Here is a 24,919-nt window from a genome sequence, read left to right on the forward strand (position 1 = left end):
TTTCTGTGTGATTATTCAGGTTTGATCAGTCAGGAAAGAAATGAGCTGTCTCTGGTTACACAAAGAACAAAAAAAGTTATCTTTTGCTGTTTTGTACATACCACAGGTTCCATACCTGTGTTAATACAACTATATATGTTGCCTTTAAAAGTTTGTATTTTCAGAAAAAAAAGGGACCAGTTACCAATAAAGACAAGTAGCCCAGGTGATCCAGCATCTCAGAATGCCTCTGTTGTCATTTCCTAAAAATCCTGCATCAAGAACAACTTCAAAGTTGCTAGACTATCCAGCCAAAAATTCAGATGAACTCTACATTTTCTGATCACACAAAGAGGGTAATCAAAAATAATTCAACTAGCTCTCCCAGGACTGTGGAGGCCCAAAGAGGCCACAGAGCAGAGAGTTTGGGACTTGTTTTTAGTTCAAGATTATTGTGTTTCTAACTGAAACAAAGGTCCCAACCTAGTTGTAAATCAGAGTTCTGCTCTCTCAAGGCTATTGTCAACAGGTGTGGCTAGCTGCCAGACCTTGTACTCATGAAATAGGGAAGTAGTTGTTTCCTACCTAAAACAAAAGTCTTAGGATCCAACTAAGTTCCAGTTCCCTTTATGGAAGTAATTTGGGATTCCATTCAGGGAGTGGTTTGCCTACAGAGTGTCTGGTCTAGAGCAGGAGTCAAGGGCTTGAGAGAGGACTGTACCTGGTGACTTTCAATTTGTATGTTAATGTAGTCCTTTTGTTCTTCTGCTACCTTTTGAAATCAGGGGTGTATTAAGCTGTTGGAAACTAAACCAGGACGAATTTTCAGTACTCACTGAAATTCCCTCCAGATACTATCCAATATGTTTCTGCGTTTTATTATTTCCCTTCACATCTTTGTATTCTTTACTGTATTTCTAAATTCACACCTCCATTCTGGAAGAAAGGTAATTTTGTCGAGCCTGGTCCCCAACACAAGACTTGACCATTGTCCCAATTTTCTCAGAATTAACTGTAGATGCCGAAACCCCCAGACAACAGGAAGCAGTCTAGAGAACATGACACCCATATTCCAAAGAAGTAGGATAGATTGTTTTTAGTCATTCAATTGCCTACATATGTTAAGCATCACTTAGGAGGGCTAATTACAAGTTGATGGTGGTCATGGTTAGGAAGAAGGCCAAGCAAAGATTAGATAAGGATCTCATTCTCAAAAGAAAAAAAGAGGGATATTGAAATGATAGGATAAAAGGAGAGATTATTGAATCTACTTTTGAACTAAAACAGCAACTACTAGTCTTAAATGTTTTACATTGGTATGAATTATTTTTGTATATGGATACAAATTTAAGGATACTTTCTTATACTGTATATGTACTTCTACGCCTGTTTAAGGTATTTACCTATGTAGCTCATTTAACAATGTAATGTAAATTTCTAAGTTTTTTTTTCTTCTTTTCCTTTTGTTTTTTTCAAGACAGGGTTTTTCCATGAAGTTTTGTGGCCTGTCCTGGGACTCGCCTCTGCCCTCAGAGTGTTGGGATTAAAGGTGTGCCCAATCAATATCTGGCTAATTTCTAGTTCCTGGATGCTATTCTTATAAACTACTTAAAGTAATTAAAAATGCAAGTTAGTAGTCGTCCATAACAATCAAACTTGTAGTCGTGTAGGTATATTTCTATTTGAGATGAATAAAGTTCTGAAAATAGACGTGATGACTTTGGAGTAATGGAAACGTGCTTATCATTAGATGATTATATACTAACAATAGGCAAACTTATAACTGTCCTTATTTACTTTCTCTTTTTTAATGTCATTTACTTTTTCATGATTAAAAAAAAAAAAACATGTAGAGGCTTGGTATGGAAGCTTAATACTGGTAATTGCAGGACCAGAGATGCTGAATCAAAAGTATAGAGTATTGTGAGTAACCCATGTCACGAAGAAATACAACACCTCACATGTACTGAAAAACAAAACAAAACTAGAAAAAAAATCAAGTAAGTCAGTGTAACACAGAAACCAAGGAAATCACATTTACAATATTATAAAAGAGGTGAGATTTTATTTCCCACATTTATCTTTTATCTCTTCCCCTTCAATTCTGCCTCTCTATTAAAACTCTTGACATACATGGTACTTATTGTATTAAGGCTCAAGTTTTAAAATAAGAGTGATCTTTTATTTAAAAGAAACACAGATATAACCATATATGTATATGTTGAGTAGAAATCAAATAAAGCTAATTCTATTAATGAATATAATCATCTCTTATAAAAGGAAAGATAAGTAAGCACTAAAGTATTATTTCTATTATTAGCACAAAGAAGAAAAAATGTAAGCTTATGCATCCCAGATAGAACTCTACAACTATACACACAGACACAGACACACACACAGAGAGACATAAACACACACACAGCTCTTCAAGATTTGAGAATGTTTTTAAATTTAAGTTTAAATGATATGTACATATGTGTCTATCTGTTGGTTTGACTGCATGACCACAGTGTGGATTTTGGAAAATTAACTCCAGTGTTGTGCAAGAGCAGTACACAGTCTTAAATATTCCGATGAGACATCTGTCCAGCCCCATATGTAGGCTCTTATTACAGCATCTTGAAGGTAGGAAAATTAGAATTAGTAATTTTTAAAATGTGTCTATTGGTGTTTTTCTGTGTTTTGTTTTCTGTTTTTTTTTTCCTCCCAGGATAGGCTTTCTCCAGGTAGCTCTAGGTATCCTGGAACTCACTCTGTAGACCAGGCTAGCTGACCTTGAAATCACAAACATACCCCACCTTATCCCCCCCCCTTCCAAGAACTGCAATTAAAGGCACATGCTACCACCATCATGCTATTGGTGTTTTGTTTTGTTTAAGTATATGATAAGAAAAACAAAGGTCCACTTTGGTAACATGAATACTTTTTACCACATTGCAACTAAATTAAATCGATTAAAAGCATTATTAAAATTATGAGATAATTTATTTCAACATATTTAAAACTCTCCATTTCAATTATACATTTTAACTGTGAAAATAATGACGAACAAAATCAAGCCTAAAATAGAATTTCTGAATGTGAAAACTGATGCTATTTTAATTCCCTTTTAGCTATAATCTCTTAACTCGTCTTCTGAAAGCAGGCTCCTCGAAGATGATAGAAATTTCTTTCTCTGAAAAAGTATATAAAATACCTAAAGCATTCATGGATTTGAGAAATTTTCTGACTTAGGGTATCATTTGATAAGTATAACATTCATATAACTAGTAATGTTTTGGATGTTCTACCTGTGACTAATGATCAAAACAAGACACCAGAATAGGTGACACACACAGATTATTATGACTTCCATGAGTCAACTACTAGGATGATCTATAATCGCAAGCAGTCATCATAGGCAAAACACAATTTCACAAATATAGGCCATGTTGTGGCCATGGACTAAGACTTTATGTCCAGAGAATTCTAACCAGAAGAGGAAGAACAATCAGCAGTGCCAGCATGAAAACACTGTGCCGACCCCAAGAATCAGCCTGACATCTATTAGCATGGAGGACTAGACACCCTCTTGAGTCCAAAGTCTCACAAAGGAAGTAGCAAGCAGACAGAGCCCCAAAACCCTCTCACAACAAAATACTTAAGAAGATTCATGGTGCAGCACATTAGTTTCTTGAATGTATCCCCAAGTAGAGCCTATGTATTCCCAACATGCTGATATCTATGAGATAGGTAGGAAGGAAGGAGAGATGTGTTAAAAAAAAAAAAAACAACTGGGCAGTGGTGCTGGTGGTGAGTGCCTTTAATCACAGCACTCTGGTGGCAGATGCAGGTGGGTCTCTGTGAGTTCAAGTTTTACCCAGGAAATGAGGAAACTCACATTCAGCTGCTACATGAAAATGGCAAAATCCATTTGGATAATGTGCACAATGTTTGAGGAAATGCCCAGGAATGTTCGATGAAGGAGAAATTTCTGAAAAGGAGTTCTATGATAGTGGCCAGGAACAATCATCATCAATTAACTATAGGTCAACTCCAAGAGATCAGATCAGACTGCTACTGCAATATTCATATTATCTAAGGACTCTTCACTTGAAAAAAATAAAATATCTCTTGAATTTAGTGTTTCATTCACATCACAACTGCTTCTGGTTTGTAAAGCAATTTGCAAAGATAGGTTAATAGTACACATACCCATTACATGTGCTACATGGGGTAAAGATAGTCACAGTAGTGACTCCAGTCACACTGGAAGCAAAACAAAAACAACAACAAGATTTAAATGCAATAGATTCTGACAAATTACTGGCTGATGGGTAAATGACCTATAAGTTTTAAGGCATGATCCATTCTATTTCTCTCTTTCCTGCTGTTGCTTAATAGCATGTTTTTTTCTCCCTCAACTATTTCTAAATTTGTGTTAGAAAGATCAATTCTGGGCGAGTATGAAAATTTCATTCCAGCAAATGTCAGTGAGTTGAAGTTTACTAAGAAAACAACAAAAGAGAAAGAAATAAGTATGCCACCAAAAGAGGAGATTTCCCGCTCATCTTTTATGCATCACAAATTCACTTTCTGATAACTGTCAGTGTTATTTAAAGAAATTTCTCCTAACAGACCACAGGCTTCTAACTACTTTTTACATTTATGCAATTACTCTATAATGCTTCCAAAACTTTATTTCTTTTAAATGTTAATTGCACATGTAAAGGTTACTTAAGTAAAGGTATTGAACTATACTGCCCTTTCTTTCTTGACAAAACATAACCTTTCTTTTTTTGTCTTATATCTCATTAAGTCATTTTAGCAATAGAGAACTGAGTTAAGTTCACTCTGATTAAGTCTATCATTTACCACATAACTGGAATAGGGCCAATATTTCTTTTAAAAATGTATTATTGCACCATTTTCTATCCAAATACAGATGGATAAATGAAAGGATACTGAAATTGTTTTAAATTCTATTGGCAAATACACACACTTATTAATGAAGACAAGGATGTTTTTCTCAATACTAACAATGTATAGTGTGTGAAAACAAATTGTAGGAAGGCCTAAACACAGACAAAAGGGCCCTACAAAAAAGTTTGTGTCAGTAAGTTTTAGTTAATAGTAGAAATTATGTACCTACAGCATGTTTGAGGTGATACAAGATGAAATCATCAGATCTAGAGAAGTTTTTCAAGATTTAGACAAACAGCATATATACAAATATTTAAGAAAACAGTATTATACTATCAGTGTTTATAATAATAATAAAACATAATAATAATAAAACTAGCAACTAAAATGAACAACTAAAATGTTCACCGACTAAAATAAGTACATGTATGTGGTAGAAAATAGTACTACACAGGAATAAATGAAAAACCTTCAAAATGGAAAAATATGTTTCATATATTTGTTGTACTTTACCTTTTATGGAACAATTAAAAAGGGGGGAAATCTAAGCATTAACTACAGTTGCACATTCATATGTGGCAAAATCATAAAGACAGAATAGGATGATGAGTTTCAGTTCCAGGGTCATGTTTTCTTCTGGGGAAGAAGGCTAATAACACGCTTCGTAAGAATTGGTAATGTGGACATTGTTATATGCTATCCTCTGAAATATATATATATATATATATATATTAATATTAATATTAAAGAAGTATCCTGAATGAACATTTTGTGAATTTTAATGCAAATTTTTGTCTTTAAACTTTCCCGAAAACTTTGTCATCATTTATATTGTTGCCTTAAAACTTCATGGTAGAATTTAGTTTACCATCAACAAGATCCAATTTAGTATAGATTACTTTAGATGAGCCATTCAACAACATTTTTCTACTGACCACCACTGTTTAGATAAAACCCTTCACATTTTCAAGGTATATACTCACTTTTCAGTTTGTTTTCCCTCTAAACAACAATCACAAATGCATATACCAAACTATTCCAAGTCTAATCTTGTGATGGTAGTTGATTCAGAAAAAAGAAACTGTCAACTTTTTGTACACTCAGGAAATATCTTGCACATATTCACATGGAAAAATCAATGACTTTTACAAGAATAAGAAACAATCACATGATTTTGAACAGGTCATATTCTTGGCCATTTAGTTAAATGATGAATAAAGGGGAGCTAGTCAAACATAAATCGAAAAAGTGTTGCAAAAATGTCCAATTTTTTATTGCTTGAAATATTTCCACCTCAAAGCAATATTCAAATTATCTATGAAAACAATGCATAAAAATTATATTTGGCTAGGAGCACTGATTTTCTAACAGATAGAAAAACAATAACAGTCTTTTCCGCAATCTTCAAAATAGGATTGACTTTTCAACTAGCAATATGTGCTCATATTTATAAATATTTATATAGCTAACTCTTCCAACACTCTACCAATAAATGCAAAACAATAATGATAGATGGCATGTACAGATGATTTGAAATATATGCCAATGCCAAGTTCCACATAAAAAGACTGTTAAATATACAACAGAGTATACAAATATATTTTTTTAACCATGACTAGTTTTATATTGGTTAAGTAGTTTCTTTGTCATTCCCATGAAAGTCTGTTCTCGGCTCCACAACTGACACAGCACCACTTGTGAGAATGCCTTGGCATAATATCAGAGAAGAGAAATCATGTTTGGGCTCTAAGGAAGAGGCCTGGCAAAGTTTCCCAAATCCTTTTTGAAAAACAAAATACTCAAATCTCTGTAACTGTGACTGCGCCTGTCCAAAGGGGATGAGAAATTCATATTGCATGTATACTGTTTAGTATCATACTATATACTACTTCAAATGTTTTTCATTAGATTAGCAATCAAATCATTACTGTTTGTCAAACAGTAATTTCTCATCAGCAACAGATAATCCCTTCATCTAGAGTAGTTATGCTTTTATTTAAACTTTATAGATACCACAATTAATGGCTGTACCTATTGATTTTAGTTTTGCAAACACATGTGTATGTCACTAGGCCAATGAAGACCACAAGTAACCACTCCAAAATAGGATTCCAAAATACTGGACAACTGTGCACATGAGGAAAAACCTCTCCTATGATGCATGGGAACATTCAGAGAAATCAACACCTGTAATGACTAATAGTAACTTGGTAACTGGACAAGATCTATCATCACTGAAGAAACAAAGCACTATGTATACATATAAATGATGCTCTTTTTTGCTTAACTAGTTTGAGTACACCAACCCTAAATCTGAGCAGTACCATTCTCTGAGCCTGCTTCCTAGACAAAAAGAGAAAGTTAACTGAGCAGAAGCATACAACTCGTTATGATTATTGAATGTGAACACAATGTGACCAGATGCCTCAGGCATTTTTATTGTAATGCCTTCTAAATCATCATGGACTTTTCCTCAAAATAAAAGCCTTTCTTCCTTAAGTAGCTTTGGTCTGCTTTGTGTGTGTGTGTGTGTGTGTGTGTGTGTGTGTGTGTGTGTTGTATGTGGTAATGAAACAACTAACAAACACACTATGTGTCTATCAACACAATACTGTTTGATATCTTCATATTTCCATAGATTATTAAAAAACAAAATTTGTTGATTTATCATTTTAGAGATCTCTAAGGAAAAATATTAGAAATAGACAGATAAGTCCAGCATGGAACTCTCATCTCTCTAACATGATCTAGTAGAAAAGGTCCATCTAACAGGTTCAGGATATCTAATTCTGCCATATAAAATGATATTATCACAATTACTATAGAAGTAGTGCACAGAACTATTACTCTCTTGATTCTAAAGAAACTAAAAAGAATAAACAAAACAAATAAGGATATTAAGTAAAGTCCAATTGTCAGCAATTTTAACAAGGACCATTTTCCAAAAAAATATTCTGAATAGTTAATAATGACATAGATGAAACAAGCAGACAAAGAATAAACACAACCAGGCCCTCTGCAATTATAGCTTCCAGGTTAATGATTTTATGGGATTCCTAAGTGTGTGAATGAGTGGGTCTCTGATTCTTGTACCTTCTCTTGGGCTCTTTTCTTTCTTTTTTTTTTTGTCCAATTTCAATGTGATAGTTTTTTATTATATCGTATTACATTTCATTTTTTAATAAATAAAACTGAATGACTAAATGAATGCACGAAAATTTAGCCACCAGATTAAAAGTTAACAACTTACTTGTCATTATATTTCCTGACAGCAGGAAAATCAATGGAGTGATACTGGGTATATATCAACCACTGCAAGGCAAATCTCATGCTTGTGAGTAGTTGGTCAAAATACAATGGACTCCACAGTTCTTTGTTTGCTTTTATTTGGTTATTGTTTGGTGAGTTTTTGCTGTTGATGTTTGCTAGGTTTTTTTTTCTTTTTTTCCTTTTTGGGTGTTTTTATTTTCGTTTCCTTGGTTTGGGGGCCATTGCTGTTGTATTGGGTTTTCTTTGTTTTCACTTTTGAGAAAGAACTTATAGTTGTCTTAGTAGGGGGAGAAAATCTGGAAGGATTTTGGGGAGGGAAAGGAACATTACCAAATATATTTTAATTAAAAAGACTGTTTAGAAAGTTCAGGCTGTAGGCAAGCCTGTAATACATTCAATTAGTAATTAATATGAGAGAGAACAGCAAATTGTGGGTTGGGCTATTCCTGGGCTGGTGGTCCTAGGTTCTATAAGAAAGCAGGCTGAGAAAGCCATGGGGAGTAAGCCCTTAAGCAGGACCCCTCAATGGCCTCTGCATCAACTCCTCTGGTTTACTGCCCAGTCTGCAGTGATGAACAGTGATATGGGACTCTAAATAAAACAAACCCTTTCCTTCCCAATTCCATTTTGGTTATGATATTTCATCAGAGCAACAGAAACTCTAAGATAGTACTCAAGGAAGAGAAATGAACATATTTGCTTTTCCTTTGAATCAAGTTATTTTCAATTCTATTATGTTATATGCATTGTAGAAAACATAAAATGAATACTAAAATATTTACTCTTATCTTTCTCATGAAACAAAATGGTTATATTTCCTTAGAAGAATCTGTCACTATGAATCCTTCATATACGGTAAACAATGGTCACTTTAATAGCAGAACCGTACGTTCAATTTACTAAAATGATAGTTATTAATGCAGAAATAGAATTCAATGTTTCTTTTATTGTATTTAGTAATCATAGGTATTTATTCTTTGTTAGCTAGTTACATATTTATTGCAGAGCACAAAGAATGCTAGGTATCAATTAATTCAAATACCATGATTGAATAAGACATTATAAAATATAATTAAAGGTCATCTCTGGTTTCCAATGAGAGACATTGTACAATGTGTTTAGATGGAAAACTTTAGTAGATACATATTATTCCTTTCCAACAGTAAAAGCAAGTCAGTCAGTAAGTCACTCACCTACATATCACAGTAGGGGGAAAGACAGGTAAAAAGTGGTGTTTTAAAAAATTCATCGAACTAAGTTCTGATCCTAGACTGATTGTATGACAGTATCTAACTTCCCTATCATATTCTAAAGCTAAATCACATAAATTTAACATGTTAACATTATTAAATTCAGGATATAAAGCACACAAATGTGTTACTCTGTGAAAAAGGGAAAAAAAGTGAACTCAGAGTAATATTATTAGATGCATTTACAATGGAATATTTGCTGCCTTTAATTTAAACAATACCTAACCAGGGCTATTTGCAACTTATGAGAATGCATTGTATCAGAAACAAAAGTAGATTTCTTAAAGTTATGGCTTTGATTTTGATAAATACTAATCAAATGTACAAACCAAATGCTATCAGATTTGTAATAAACTAAGAAAAAAGCAAATAATTGGAAACATAAAATTCTGAAAGTTTACTATTTTTCTATCAAATGCAAAAGCAAACCATCTTTTTTGTTTTTGTTTTGTGTTTTTTGTAACAGGGTTTCTCTATGTTATAGCACTAGTTGTCCTAGAACTAGCTCTTGTAGACCAGTCTGTCCTACATCTGCATCACCAGCTGTAAAAGGAAATCTTAAAGCAATGGTCTGTAACTAAAGGCAAATTTTGATCCCCTACATTGATTGGAAAAAACTAAAGTCACAAGTGGCAGTGAGTACTATTCGCATCTAGAAGATAGATTCTTGAATCCACTCTTAAAAACGTCACAGTTCAAGGTAAGGAATATGCCTTATGTGTGGTTACTAACAAAACACTTTTAAATAGATGTTGAGCAATTCCTTAAGTGTCATTTGACCAGTTGAGATCCCTCTGTTGAAGATTTTGTTTAGATCTGTACCCATTTTTAAGTTGGACTATTTGGTATCTTGTTGTCTAATTTCTGGAATTCTTTGTATACTTTGGAGAATCTCTGGTAGATGTGGAGTTCATGAAGATTTTTCACATTCTGTAGGCTGCTGTTTTGTCTATTGACCGTGTCCTTTGCCTTACGGAAGCTTCTCAGTTTCAGAAGGATGCACTTATTAATTGTTGCTCTCAGTGTCTGTGCTACTGTGGTTATAAGATTAATTTTTTATGGAGCTATAATATTATATATATAAAAAAAGAATCAATACGTCAAAAGACTTCTTTTGAATTTTCCTTCTTGACAGCTCATCTATAATATTTAAAAAGATTAATTAACATATGATTATATTAAATATATCATATACTATGTTATGGTATGATGTAGTATAGTTATACTATTTTGGGATAAAATCTAATACAAGAATCAAATATCTTTAATAGATGTGATGGGTAGGTAAATTCTACTCTACAGTGAAGATACAACTACATAACCTTGAAAAAAATCTGTGCTATGTGAAGACTTAGTCCTGAGTTACAGAAAATTTCTGACTGTCATCCCTAGAACATAACAAAAGGTGCTTCTAGAAATGTAATAAATTACAAAGTGTTATGATTTAGTAAATACTTGGCTAACCAACCATCTTTATATTTCAACCACATACAAACTTTAAAAATGAGTTAAAAGCTAGTGGGAAAAGCTCAATTATCTATCACTTTTGATTTTTTCAGTGGAGAATGTTAGTAACTGTGCTATCTGCTTCCTGGGTTTCTTAAATTAAAGGATTATTGTTTTGGGGAGAGAAGTAGTACCATAGTTTCAGATTAATGCATTACAGCAGTATAGTTTTGCTTTTCATTTCTTAGTTGCAGGGTCCTGGAAGTTCGTAGTAAAAAAGGCAGACACTTTCACAGCTGTAGAACTGCAACAGAACGTCTGTTCTACTCTGATCACCCCCTCAGTCCAATAGAAGCCATAGACCAACAGTATAAACTACTAAAATTTTCTGAAGCTTTTGCTATAGCTAGAAGTATGCAAAAAAGGAAAAACAAAGATCTATGCGACAAGATTTTGCACAACTTCGAACAAAATCCAGTTTTTATTCAAACTGTAAATAACTCAGTTTATTTTCCCAATCAAAAATAGTTTTTTTCTAATTGATATGAGAAAAAATTGTTTAGAGCTACTTTTTCTTTCCTTGCAAATAAGAATACAACCAATAGTAGTAACAAATGAAAAACTGGTTATTCTTTACAAATCAACCAAAAAATGACAATGAGCAGACAAAATATTGTTTGGATTAGATTCAGCTTCACAATAGACTGAAATTAGTACACAATGCTCAAAAATGAAACTACTGTCAAGACAGACAAGAGAATACATTTTTTTTAAAATTCAATCTGATAAAAAGAAGCAAAAGATGAAAAAAACAATAGCAGCTCATGGATAAAAATATGTGCAAACTGAAAAGCATCATGAAATACTTATTTCTTTATGATGAGAAACAAGAAAGAAATGTCAAGATTGTTCTTGTCATTGCTAATGTTTCAATTTCCCTAAAGAATTATGAAAATAAACTTAGAAAATATAAGTTGTTCGCAAGGAGGAAAAAGTGTTATAAAATTCTACAATACTAATGCTTTTACAGTCTTAATTGATATACCTATAGTCTTCTAAAGCCATCAAATCTTGTAAAGTGCAGAAACACATGCAGACTCACACGCCTGCATATAATACAGATGGTCGATAGCCACATAAATAGATCAATGATTACAAAGATGGATTGAAGAGACAAAAACGAGTTCGACTATTACACATGCACGAACTTCCTGACTATAAGAATAATTATACACTACAACTGGTTAATTGAGGGAAGCTGAAGAATCTTTTTCTTGCAGAATCAATAGATACCCATTTATCTTTGATGACTTAGGTGTAGCACTGCCTGGAATTCGGGGGATAGATTGAATGACCTTTGCTTCTATCTAATCATTTTGTCAGTATTCAAGAACGAGTTATATGGATCATATAATCTGCTTTGAGATGTAAAAATCACATTTGAGAAAACATAATCATGTGGAAAGCTGTAGGTTTTATGTCTTGATCTTGCATGCACTACACTATTCGATATTCAACTGTGCTTCAGAACCATAATGCAAGCAGAAATACAGGGAACTTAAGAGTAAGGTACAAGCAGAAATATTCTTGTGCATGAATTTCCCGATAGGAAAGAGGTAGTATAGAGCTGCATTTTATCTGAGGTATTACTGGTACTACTGTAGCCTTCTACTACATAAAGAATGGACGAAGGAAAAGTCAGAGAAAAAGAAGTAAATGATGAAACAGCAGCAAATGAAACCCCAGAAGGTTCGATCCTCTGCAGAAATGCACTAGGTTCTCAAATGAAGGGTCGCAGGGGGTAGGTACTATAAATAAACACAACACCTGCTTAAAAAGTATAGGGTTCCAGTGTAGAGCTTAGCATATTTCAAGAAAGACCTATAAAATAAGGACCACTAGATGTAACTGCAATGGTGGATACTAAAAGAAGCTCTACACAATAGAATGACTATGGGTGACATTAATGTACTGTTAAGAGTGACAAGGAGAAATTTAGAAAGTTTTTATTATAATCCCATGACAAATGGTGAAAGAGTTTAGTCTGATATTAACTTCATATTATTGGCTAATATGAATGATAAGATTTAATAAGAAGCCTGAGCTAATAAACCAATCAAATTAATTTAGGCCTCTGTGTGTATATTTGGGACTAAACGGATGTGGGACCTGGTGGGACAGTAACCCCAGTCAAAATATGTGGTGTACAGAAATGAATTCCTGATTTTCTATTTGTCAACACCATTCTTTCACTAGAAACATCAAGAATTTCAATAGTTCTCATACTTTAAGTATCAGTGCTTTGCAAATGACCCATTGATATTGTTTTCTTTACTGATCTCAATTCTATCCAAGAAAAATATTTTAGTGTACTTCTACCTGTAATTCTTTTCTATTATGTCCTGGATTTTTTTGCTTGCTAGTTTATTTCTTTTTTTAATCCCCAAGTGGTACAACCATTTTGTAACCAAAACTTTTGAATGAATATATATTTTTAAACAAAGTTATCTACCTGACACCCAACTGATATCTTTATAGTTCAGGGCTTTGTTTATTTTGTACTTTAAAAAGTACTTTGCATTTGCCTATTTAGTCTATTAACAGAGAACTACTTGGTATATACTATAGCTGCATTAATTTTCCTAAACATAATATTTGTTGTTGCACAAATTCAAAAATCTATCAGGAGACAAAAATGTTAATGTATACAAGATCCAAGAACAAGTCAAAATTAGGGAGGTAAGGAACAGGGAGGCCTGTAGAATATACATGACACTAAAATTCTTCCACTTAGACAGCTAAAAGTCCAAATAAAGTGTATCTGCAAAATACAGAGATACAAATACAAAATAGTGTGTGGGGGTAGGCAGGCAACCAGTCATTAGACCGTGCTCTCTCATTTCTAAAATAGGACCCCAAGCAATGTACTAATCATCTTCCATATGCTTGCTCATCACTATCCTCTCTTAATTCAGAAATTTATATGAATAATAAAATATACTATCTTTTATATTTGTCAAGTATCTGCCCACTATTCACTCTCAATAATCCCTTACTAAGTCCTACTAATATTTCAAAGTCTAGTTCAAGGTAAATTTGTTCTAGGAAACTACCTTAAGCACAGCAACTCTGGGAGTATAGCTATCAGGTTCTGGCCCTCTTGGCTGTCCCATGGACGTTTTTTTTTTTTTATTTTGGGGTCAGTTCTCAAAATAAAATCAAACATATATCATTATAAATGAAACCAACTGTAATGAAAGAGTTGGTAACATATTTATCAAAGCAGGCATTGTTTAATAATAGATGTGTTTCTTGATTAAAACATTAAAAAGCAAGGTCTAGTGGCAATCCTAATAAGTACTTTAATTTATAAATAGTAAGGAGTATAAACAATATTTCTTGATATCTGCCATGACTGGAACATGAAAAGGAAACATTTATTACTACTGTTACTGTCAATAATAAATATTATTATCACTATTTTGGTCTGTTGTTTACACTTTTAATTAAATAAAACACAAAATATGAATAAGAACTACAATAAAATAAAGATAAATTATTTTACACTTCCATGTTCAAAACCTGCTGAATCCTTTCCAATTGTTCTGAACTAACATCTTTTTGAAAACTTTTAGGCACCGTATGCTACCTTCTACTCTCACATATGCCTGACATATATAAGCACAATTTCTCTATCAATACATTTTTCCAGCAATTAAGAAGGAGAAGATGAGAGTTTGGGAAGGTCAAGTTGGGTAAAGTACAGAGAGGGAGAGCAAGGAAAGAGATACCCTGATAGAGTGAGCCATTATGGGATTAGTGAGAAAACAGGCACTGGGGAATTCCCAGGAATCACCAAGGATGACCCCAGTTAAGACACTAAACAATAGAAGAGAGGGTACTTTAACTGCCATCCCCCTGTAATCACATTGATGACTACCTTAATTGTCATCATAAAACCTTTATCCAGCAACTGTAGAAGTAAGCACTGGGCCAAACTTCTAGCATTCAGTCATAGAGAGGGAGGAGCAATAATATGAGCAATGGAGCCAAGACCATGATGTGGTAACCCACAGAAAGAGCAGACTCCAAACTGACAAATGGGGAACCTGCATAATACCAAACTAGGTCCTCTGAATGTGGGTGACAATTGAGTGGTTTGGGCAGTTTGTGGGGATACTAGCAGTGAATCAGTATTTACCCTAGTGCATGAACTCTAGCCCATTCCCAATGGAAAGTTACTCAGTCGAGATACAGGGAGAATGGCCTTGGTTTTGACTCAAGCTTTATGACAGATTTGCTGACTCATCATGGGAGGACTAGCCCTCTCTGAGGAATGGAAGGTGGTGGGGTGAGGAGAAGCTAGGGAGAGTGGAAGGATAGGAAGGAGAAGGAAATGGAATTGGTTTATAGAATAATATTGTTCTAAAAATAATAAAAAAGAATTATTCTGAAGCACTCTTCATCTCAAGTAAAACATACTTATTTTTTTCTCTAAAAAAAATAAAAAATATCCAGCCAGCACCAGGAAAGAGAACGTGAGCAAAGAAGGCAAGACCAGAGGGAACCTTCATCCGATGATAGATGGCGATACAGATGGAGACCCACATTGGAGCACCGGACTGAGCCCCCCAAGGTCCAAATGAGGAGCAGAAGGAGGAAGAACATGAAAAAGGAAATCAGGACTGCTAGGGATGCTATCACCCACTGATACAAGGGGTCGGATCTAATGAGAGTTTACCAAGGCCAGTTGGACTGGGATTGAACGAGGAGGTGATCTAACCAGATTCTCTGAATGTGGCCGGAGTCTCTGAATGTGGCTGGCCTGGAGTCTTTCTGAAATGCCATTGACAATGACACTGGGACTTGTTTCCTCTGCATATACTAGATTTTGGGGATCCAGTCTGTTTGGATACTCACCTTCCTGGACCTGGGGGTGGGGGGAGGAACCTGAACTTCCCACAGGGCAGGAAACCCTGACTGCTCTTAGGGATGGAGAGGGAGGAGGAGAGGGAGTGGGGGGAGTGGGAGGGTGTTGGGAGGAGGGGCGGAAATGGAAACTTTTATAATTTAATAAAATTACTTTCTCATAATAAATAAATAAATAAATAAATTGCTAATTTCATTTTTGTGAGCTCTGTATCTTTGTCTAACACACATTATTTTAATGATGTATAGCCTATTAAAGACTAGTTGTGCGTGTGTGTGTGTGTCTGTGTGTGTGTGTCTGTGTGCGCCCGTGTGTGTTTTTTTTTTCTTGTCTTAAAAGATCAAGTTAAACTATACTAAAGTAGGTTTTCAATACTGGACTATTGATGTTACGAACCACCTAAATCTATTACACATTACTCAAAAGAGACTAATTATATACAATAAATGCACCCCAACAATCTGAAAATATAGAATGTCCTGAAGTGATTCTATATGTTATAGCAAGCATTGTAAAACATTTCAGTTTCTAGTACACAGGGATTTCAATATCTACTTTAAATCTTGATGTATGGAAACATAGGGGACATATGGAAATATGAAGGATTAGTATTTTGTTGGTAACTTTAACATTTGAACTTTATCATGTTGACTAAAATAAAACTATTTTTTAAGTAGGCAATTTATCCTGTCAAATAAATACAGTCTTCTAGCTGTCTAGTGAGGAAGAGTTTATTGATCCATTCTAAGAGATGTAACATCAGTGTTAATCCAAGTTCTTCAGAAATGATGTTTCCTTATTTATTTATTTTTTTAGCTGTTGTTGCTATGAGGAGAAAACCATGTTCATGTACAACAAACTGTGATTATGCATGGATGGAGTTTAGCACTGTAATCAAATAGAACTTACAACAAAGTTAATCTGATGATACATATTTAATGCTGTGCATTATCGATGTGTTACATGGTAATTAGACATAAATGGTAAACATCTCATATGAATGGCAAATAGATGCTACTTTTGCATCATTGAAGCAAACATATCTAGTTTGGGAGTGAGAAAGAGGTCATAGTGAAGTTAGTCTTTTCTGTGTGAGGAAAGTAATCTTTTAGGCGAGCAACAAGAGTGTAGATTTTCACTTGAGGAGCATCCTTCCTTAACAGAGTATTTTCAGACATATGACACATCTTAAATATAGGCTAACTTTTATTATGTAAAAATGAGAGAATCAATTTGGATTGACTATGATAGGCAATGAAAAAAGTTTCTCTAGTACACAATGAGCAATCTGGCTTTTCAGCAGAGTCTTATCAAATAGAAGCCATGAAAACACAGAAGATTGAGGCTGGAGAGATGAGTCAGTGGTTGAAAGAGTACACTGTTCTCAGACAGCATCTGAGTTTGGCTCCCAGAACAAACTTAGAGTAGTTTGTAACTGTCTGTATCCACAACTCTTGGAAATATCTGATGTCTCTGACCTCCAGAGGCACCTGTGCTGATCTGAACTGTCCTAGAAGTATTTGCACAAAACTAAATATGGCTTAGCTACCCTTATTTTCTTTGAATCTAGCATTCATTCTGTTTTAAAATATGGTAAGGTAAGGCAGGTAAACTTGTGATCCCTCAATAATGAAAGCTTTTTCATCATTAATATGTAAAGGAAAAAACTGTTATGGGATATGATCATAGTTTGAGAGTCAATCAATGTAGCAATACTTTTGTTAATTACAACATTAAATCTTTTCCTCTACATACCTTGGCAAATGAAAAAATACTGCAAATATGTAAAGCCTCAAGTCATTAAATTTGTCAGTATAACTGTTATTTTTTATTTTTAAAATCATGTTTTAAGTACTTTTGAGAATAAAAGAAAGAAAAAAATTCTCACTTATGAACATTCCCTGTATGAAACTAGGTTTCAAAGTATGCATATAGAAATATGGAAGGTCTTTGCTTCTATTATTTTATAGTATATATAATGCACCTTTGCTTTTTAAAAAATTGTTTGAGTTTGGTCTAGTTAGGAGGAATGAACTGCTTATAGTTTTGATATAGTAGCAACTTAATGTTGTTTATTAAATTTCCTAGTTTAACTGGTCTACATTAAAGCAATAGCTTCATTTCAAATTGTTACACAGATCTTACATTGCCTTTTGGGAAAGTGAGGGACAATGAATCAAATTAAAATAGTGCTTGGCAACTTGGTGCTTCCAGAAATTTCCTACCTGTTCTGTGAAGGTTGACTTTGACCAGGCTCACCTTTTGTGCTTTAGAACACTATACATGCTGCTAAACCTTTAACTCTTTCTTTTTCATACATCTATATGACTGGTAATTTTTTTCCTTCTGTGTTTTACCTATTTTGTACCATCCTATTTTTACAATATATTTGTTAAATTATTATTACTAAATGTGTGTGTGTGTGTGTGTGCGCGCGCGCGCGTGCCAGATGAATGTAAAGAGCTACCCATTTCAACTCAAGGAACAATGGCCATGTTTGTTGCACACAAGAGCTTAAAAATAATAAAACAAACTCGGTCATTTTTTTTCTACAAGAGGATTTTCATGAACGTGCCATATTGAACATAAATGTGCATCACGATAGCAAAAAGTCAGTATAAACCCATCAAGCCTTAATGCTATTGTAAATAAGCATGTTCAGATTTAAAATATACATGAGGTAAACTGGGATGCAGACATAAACCATGCACATAAATATGACTTGCTTGTGTCATTAATACAGGTTCTCTGTTATTTATAGAGAGTATGGGGGAAATAAATTGCTATAATTACATAAAATAAATTACTTGGTATCTGCTTCCTTTTTAAAACAGGGCCCCACACATGTATACTAAGCAGGCCTTGAACTCCTACTCTTACTATGGCTTCCTAAGTGCGGAGATTACAGGCATGATCAACCATGGGTTACACAGTACTGGAAATGGAGCTCAGAACAGCATGTAGGGTAGACAAGCACCTTACCACTGAATAATATTAGCAGCCCCTTTAGACATGGTTTTGAAGCTTGGATTCAATATTTCAAGATGTAATATTGAATAACCTAAAATTAAGATTCTCATTTGGAAAAGGGAATACACTATCACTAACATTTCATGAGGTGTTTTAAGATACAATGAAATGATAAATACCAAGTGTTTGATATAATATACAGCACAAGTATCCAACAAAAGAATAGTCTACCACATTTACCTATGAAATCCTGAGAAAGATTCATAGAATATGCAATGTTTAGATTGTCTTTTTTGTTTGTTTGTTTCTTTATTTTGTTTTATTTTTTTGAGACAGGCTTTCTTATGTAGCTCTGGAGATTGTCCTGGCACTCACTCCATAGACCAGGCTGGCCTAGAACTCATAGAGATCCTCCTGCCTTTGCCTCCCGAGTCCTAGGGTTAAAGGCGTGTGCCACCACCGCCTGGCATACTCAGTTTTTTTTATCCATAATATTGTAATAAAAAACTATTTAATGGACCCATTTTGATGATGAAATATATGCGATTCTGTGATGCACAGAGAATGATATATCTACAAATGCACAATATCTCAAGCATGGCAAGAAAGAACTGCAACCTGGATTTAAAGACTGAGTCATCTCAGTAATAACACATCAGATTCTATTATGCAAAGTACGAAATTTTTTCATAAAACCATTGATAAGAGATGCATCTAAAATATTCATGAAAATGATTTTAAAACAAAAGATATTCAATATACCTGAATTAGGGCCTCACTGAGCAAATCTTCATTAACCTCCAAAATAATGTTCTTTATCTCCTCATACGGCATGCGGTAAGATCCTAGAAATATAGCTAAAATAAAATTGGATTTTATTAGAGACAGAATAGTATCAAAATTTAAAAGCATTATATATATTTAATTAATTAATTTAATTACATATAATTAATCATGTATAGATGGAAAATATTAAATTTTGTCACTAATAGAATAATTTGCAAAATTATATCTTGTTTCTATTTGATGGACTATTCTATCCATATAGACAAAATCACCTATAGCATTTGCAGCTCAAGTACACATATGTATGAAAACAATCCTACTTAGATCTCTCTAGACACTATGCTCAGGCATTTTATATTAAGCTGATATAAAATAACGCACCAAAACTTAATATTAAAAAAAGATTAGTTTAAAATAGTCTTTTGAGGCATTCTATATATTAATTTCAAAATTTTTAGATACATCCAACATAGAATTTCTAAGGAATGACAAAAAGGTAAACATCACTCTATTTTTTCTAAATCTTAGTTTAAAATTATTCATTAGAAAGTTGAAGAAAAGATTATTTAGTGAGTTTTATGTTGTGTTATTTAGAGTAGTAGCATGAAATTGCATGTCATCTCCCTCTATCTCCTAAAACTCATCAAACAGTACATCTGAGAAACGCATGCTACTGGCTCTCTAATCATCTCATGGCTGTTACGGATAAGATACAATATGCTTTCCCAAACACCTCTAATGCTGTTTGCTCTCCAATGGACATTTCAGACAAGGGACTTCAGAGAAGTGACTGGCTCACAAGACTTCATTGGTGACTTCAAGACAAATGTACTATTGATACTTTAAATACATTGCTGAATATACTATTAGAAGATAAGGTAGAATTCAAAAAATTCACTCAGTGGGGCATGACCTGAATAGTATATCTTGCCCCCAAACTCTATCTCTCTGGATCTCTGTTTCTTTACCACTAAGAGTTGAGTAGCTTTGACTCGCAATGTTTGGTTGTTTTGCCTTGAGACCAAAGGCAATAAAAAGGGACCAGCCATGGACTAAAACAAAGAGCTAAAATAAAACTTTTCTCTTTTTAGCTGACCTACTCTACTAGTTTTTGACAATGACTAAAAGTTTACTAAAACAGTAGCCTTTGGAGTTATCACATTTCCTGTGAAAGTATAACATTGCTTACTTTAAAACAAACTATATGGTTCTTAACAATGACCACAGAACGTGGAAATATTTAAGAAGTCCACCTAATTTACCAAGAAGAAACAGTCAGGTTTTTTTTTAAATAATTTCATATCATCACAAGAATAATGATACAGGTACAGTGAGAGATTCTGAGGGAAAAGAGACCATACCATATTCAAGTAACTTTTCATTCTGGAATATTATTGTAATCATATGACTTTATTATTATTGTTAAGGTATGACTCTGGCTAATATATAAAACAAACTTTACCACAGGCATATACATACATACATACATACTTAGAGAAAGACTATTTAAAAAAATAATGTTTTTTAATAGCAACATATATTAGGTGTCATAATGTTTGCTATAAAAGTTTTATTAACAATACTTTCCAAAGCTCTAAAACTGATAGGTTTCAGTGGGTTAAACAATGTTCAATTTTTATTTTATTCATTTTAATTAAGTGGCAAAAGGCAACCTGGATTAGATTTATACATGATCTTCCTTCCTTTCATCCTTCCTTCTTTCCTTTCTCTCTCTTTCTCTTATTCTTCTCTCATATATCACATCCTGACCACAGTTTCCCCTTTATCCTCTCCTGTCTGTCCTGTCCCACCACCACCCCTCTCCACCATCTCCACTTCTCCTTCATTTCCCTTCAAAGAAAAAAACAAACAAACAACAGGTCTCCCAGGGATCTCAACAAAACACGCCATATTAAGTTGCAATAAAACTAGGCACCACTTCTTGTATGACGACTGGATGAGGCCACCCAGTAGGAAGTTTATATAGGATCTATTTTCTAGCAGTGTAACTGGTCAAAAAAATTGTAAGGTTGTTTACACTAAATAAGCTGTCATCACAACACCTATGCAGAAAATAGTACATACACAGATTCTGGGCTGTTTTGGGATCCAAAATCCTCAATTCCTTCATTTTCTTCTTTGGAGGCCCAGGCTTATTTTCTTCTGCAGCATCTGCATTCCTTAAAACTGAAAGAAAAATGTTGATTCATAAACAATAATGGTTCTAATACAAGTACATGGAATAACATTAGTAAGGCATGTTAACTACATTAATAAAGGTGATTCTGAAATCAATAAATGTATTTATTTCATTAGCTCAGGGAAAAGGATAAACATAAAAAAATAGAGCTGTTTAGAGGCTTCCCTACAAATTAAATATCAGCACTTAAGCAGAAAAGATAAGCCAAATAGAAGTAAAAATCAATTGCTGCTTCTTCTCTAATGTACAACATAAATTACTCCTTTACAGGTAACTGCAGCAGTACTGGGATGAAATATAAAGTAAAATCTCACTAATTTGGACTAATTGAGGAAAGAGAAACACACGCCTTTGCTCCAAAAACATGCTAATATTTAGACATTTATTTGACTCAGTGAAACACCTTAAAGCACCTAAGGGGACATAAGCTGCTAAACAGGGGTCAACAGAAAATCTCCCCACTGAGACTGCTTTGAAGAACAAATTTGAAGCATTTACAAGCTGTACAACAGTACCACCAGTTTGCATACACACAAGTACATATCCCCGAAGATGTGGTGTTTCGAATATGTGAGTTTTGTCTTAGCTACCATTTTAGAATCTTATCTTGAAACAATATTATTTCTTGGTTCTTCAAATGGTTGAAAGGATTCAAACAAGGAGCACAGCATCAAGGAGAGATATTAGCCCCTATTCCCCTTTCAAAGACACTAGTGTCTTGAATGATTTGGCACAGGAGATCACTTCCTAAATATAACCCCAGTAGTACAGACACTGAAAGAAACAATTAATAAATGGAACCTCCTGAAAGTGAGAAGCTTCTATAAAGCAAAGGACATGGTCATCAAGACGAAACGGAAGCCTACAGAATGGGAAAAGATCTCCACCAACCCCACATTGGACAGAGGGCTGATCTCCAAAATATACAAAGAACTCAAGAAATTGGTCATCAAAAGAACAAATAATCCAATAAAAAATGGGGTACAGACCTAAACGGAGAACTCTCAATAGAGGAATCTAAAATGGCTAAAAGACACTCAAGGAAATGTTCGATATCCTTAGCCATCAAAGAAATGAAAATCAAAACAACACTGAGCTATCCATCTTACACCTGTCAGAATGGTCAAGATCAATAACACTGCTGACAACTAATGTTGGAGAGGATGTGGGATAAAGGGAACAATCCCCCATTACTGGTGGGAATGCAAACTAGTACAGCCACTTTCTCAGAAAATTAGGAAACAACCTACCTCAAGTCCCAGCAATACCACTTTGGGGTATATACCCAAAGGATGCACAATCGTACCACAAGGACATGTGCTCAACTATGTTCATAGCAGCATTGTTTGTCATAGCCAGAACCTGGAAAAAACCTAAATGCTCCTGGACCGAAGAATTGATATGGAAACTGTGGTACATTTACACAATGGAGTACTACACAGCAGAATAAAACAAACAAACAAACAAACAAACAAACAATGACATCTTGAAATTTGCAGGCAAATGGAAGGACATAGAAAACATCATATTGAGTGAGGTTACCCAGACCTAGAAAGAAAAATATCATATGAATTCACTCTTTTAGACATAAAGCAAAGAAAAACCAGCCTGCAATTCACAATCCTAGAGAACCTATACAATAATAAGGACCCTAAGAGAGACATACATGGATCAAAACTACATGGGACTTAGAAAAAGATAAGATCTGATTAAATTAGGAGCATGGGGACCATGGGAGAGAGTTTAGGGGAGGAGAGAGGGGGGAAGGAGAGAAGAAGGGAGGAGAGAGGAGAAAAAAATATAGCTCAATAAAAACAATAATAAATAAATAAATAAATAAAAATAAATAAAAGTCAAATACACTAGTGTTAAATCCTGTGGCTATCTTCTAGTAAAATGAAGCATGAAGGGAAGTCCCCAAGTCCTATATGCATAGAAATGCTCCAAAAGTTGTGCTCCAGTACTGTTGCTTTACCTTGTCTCTGATAAATATAAGGCTGTATGCAATGGGACCACTAAATCATGTTACACAAGCAAGGCCATTTTTTTTCAATCCAGTGACTGTCTTGTACTCAAATCTATGCTGCTAAATTTCATCACTGACTTATACAACTGTGATCATCACAGTGTTATTTTCTTTGTTAAATATAAACATCACTTTGAGGCACTAATGGTTTTTATTATTTTAATTCATTTAATCTTGGCTCATACCAGACAAAAAAGTTATTTCATTTATTAGGAAAAAGTAACAATCGGTATATTTTTGTTAAGATAATCAGCATCTGTGAAACTTGAGCAATATTGCAAAGGATGCCTAAAAATGTTGTGAATTCATAGATTACCCTTGCATTAATGGTGTGACATATAAAAATTCTATTACCATAGCACACAAATAACACTTGAAATAAATTACCTACAGAACAAATATTAAATGTTCTAAGGTTTACTAGAATGACCAATGTAAGGATAGAAACAGTATAATGAGACTAGATAATAATTCCCTTGAAAATTATGATTTTGTGACAGGTGTCAAGTTCTTAGGAATGTTGCCAAAACATAATCATTGGGACTGGTGAAAGAAAAATGACTTTTATTATTTTTCTTTAAAAAGCATCATAAATGTTCCTCAAAGGAGCTTTCTGAGAGTACAGTGTCTTTCTTATGCAATAATCAACATTTCAATTTATTCTAATTTTAAGCTGTTCTCAACTTAAGACAACTGCATAAAGAAATAAATGACAGTTCAATAGCTGTTTGTGATGTCAATGAAGAGAATTTAAATCATATCAAAATTACCTCTGGAAGCACATTCAGAAAATTTAACACAATCAAAGAAGTAGTCAAGAAAATGTTCCTAACTTCAATAGGCCTTAAACTCTGATACAAAACTAATTAAACAGGAACATACAGGATGAAATGCTGTAAGACAAGTGGTGTATGATTATTATTTTGTTTCTAAACTAATGGGCTTCCCAGCTAACACAGGTGTACATAATGCTCATTAGTGTCACTTTACATGCTAACTCAGTGTTTCTCAACCTGTATGGGTCACAACCCCTTTGGGAGGGTCGCATATCATGTATCCTGAACATCAGATATTTACATTATCATGTATAACAGTACGAGAATTACAGTTATAAAGTAGCAACTAAAATAATTTTATGGTTGAGGGTCACCTTAACATGA

The 24,919-nt window shown here is 33.9% G+C and overlaps 1 protein-coding gene across 3 annotated transcripts in view; it reads right to left on the bottom strand.

Moving 5' to 3' along the window:
- Nucleotides 1-24,919, bottom strand: part of Diaph2 (diaphanous related formin 2) — a 727,907-nt gene that overhangs the window by 393,277 nt on the left and 309,711 nt on the right. For all 3 annotated transcript variants that reach the window (XM_087903154.1, XM_087903153.1, XM_087903155.1), the window contains 2 exons: nucleotides 21,619-21,720; nucleotides 19,510-19,604 (listed from right to left, as the gene is read on the bottom strand). In XM_087903154.1, coding sequence (XP_087759280.1) covers nucleotides 19,510-19,604; nucleotides 21,619-21,720 — 197 coding nt within the window. The remainder of the gene's footprint in view (nucleotides 1-19,509; nucleotides 19,605-21,618; nucleotides 21,721-24,919) is intronic.

The sequence above is a fragment of the Myodes glareolus genome, chromosome X (assembly GCF_982192425.1).
Source record: "Myodes glareolus chromosome X, mMyoGla1.1, whole genome shotgun sequence".
NCBI classification, from domain to species: Eukaryota; Metazoa; Chordata; class Mammalia; order Rodentia; family Cricetidae; genus Myodes; species Myodes glareolus.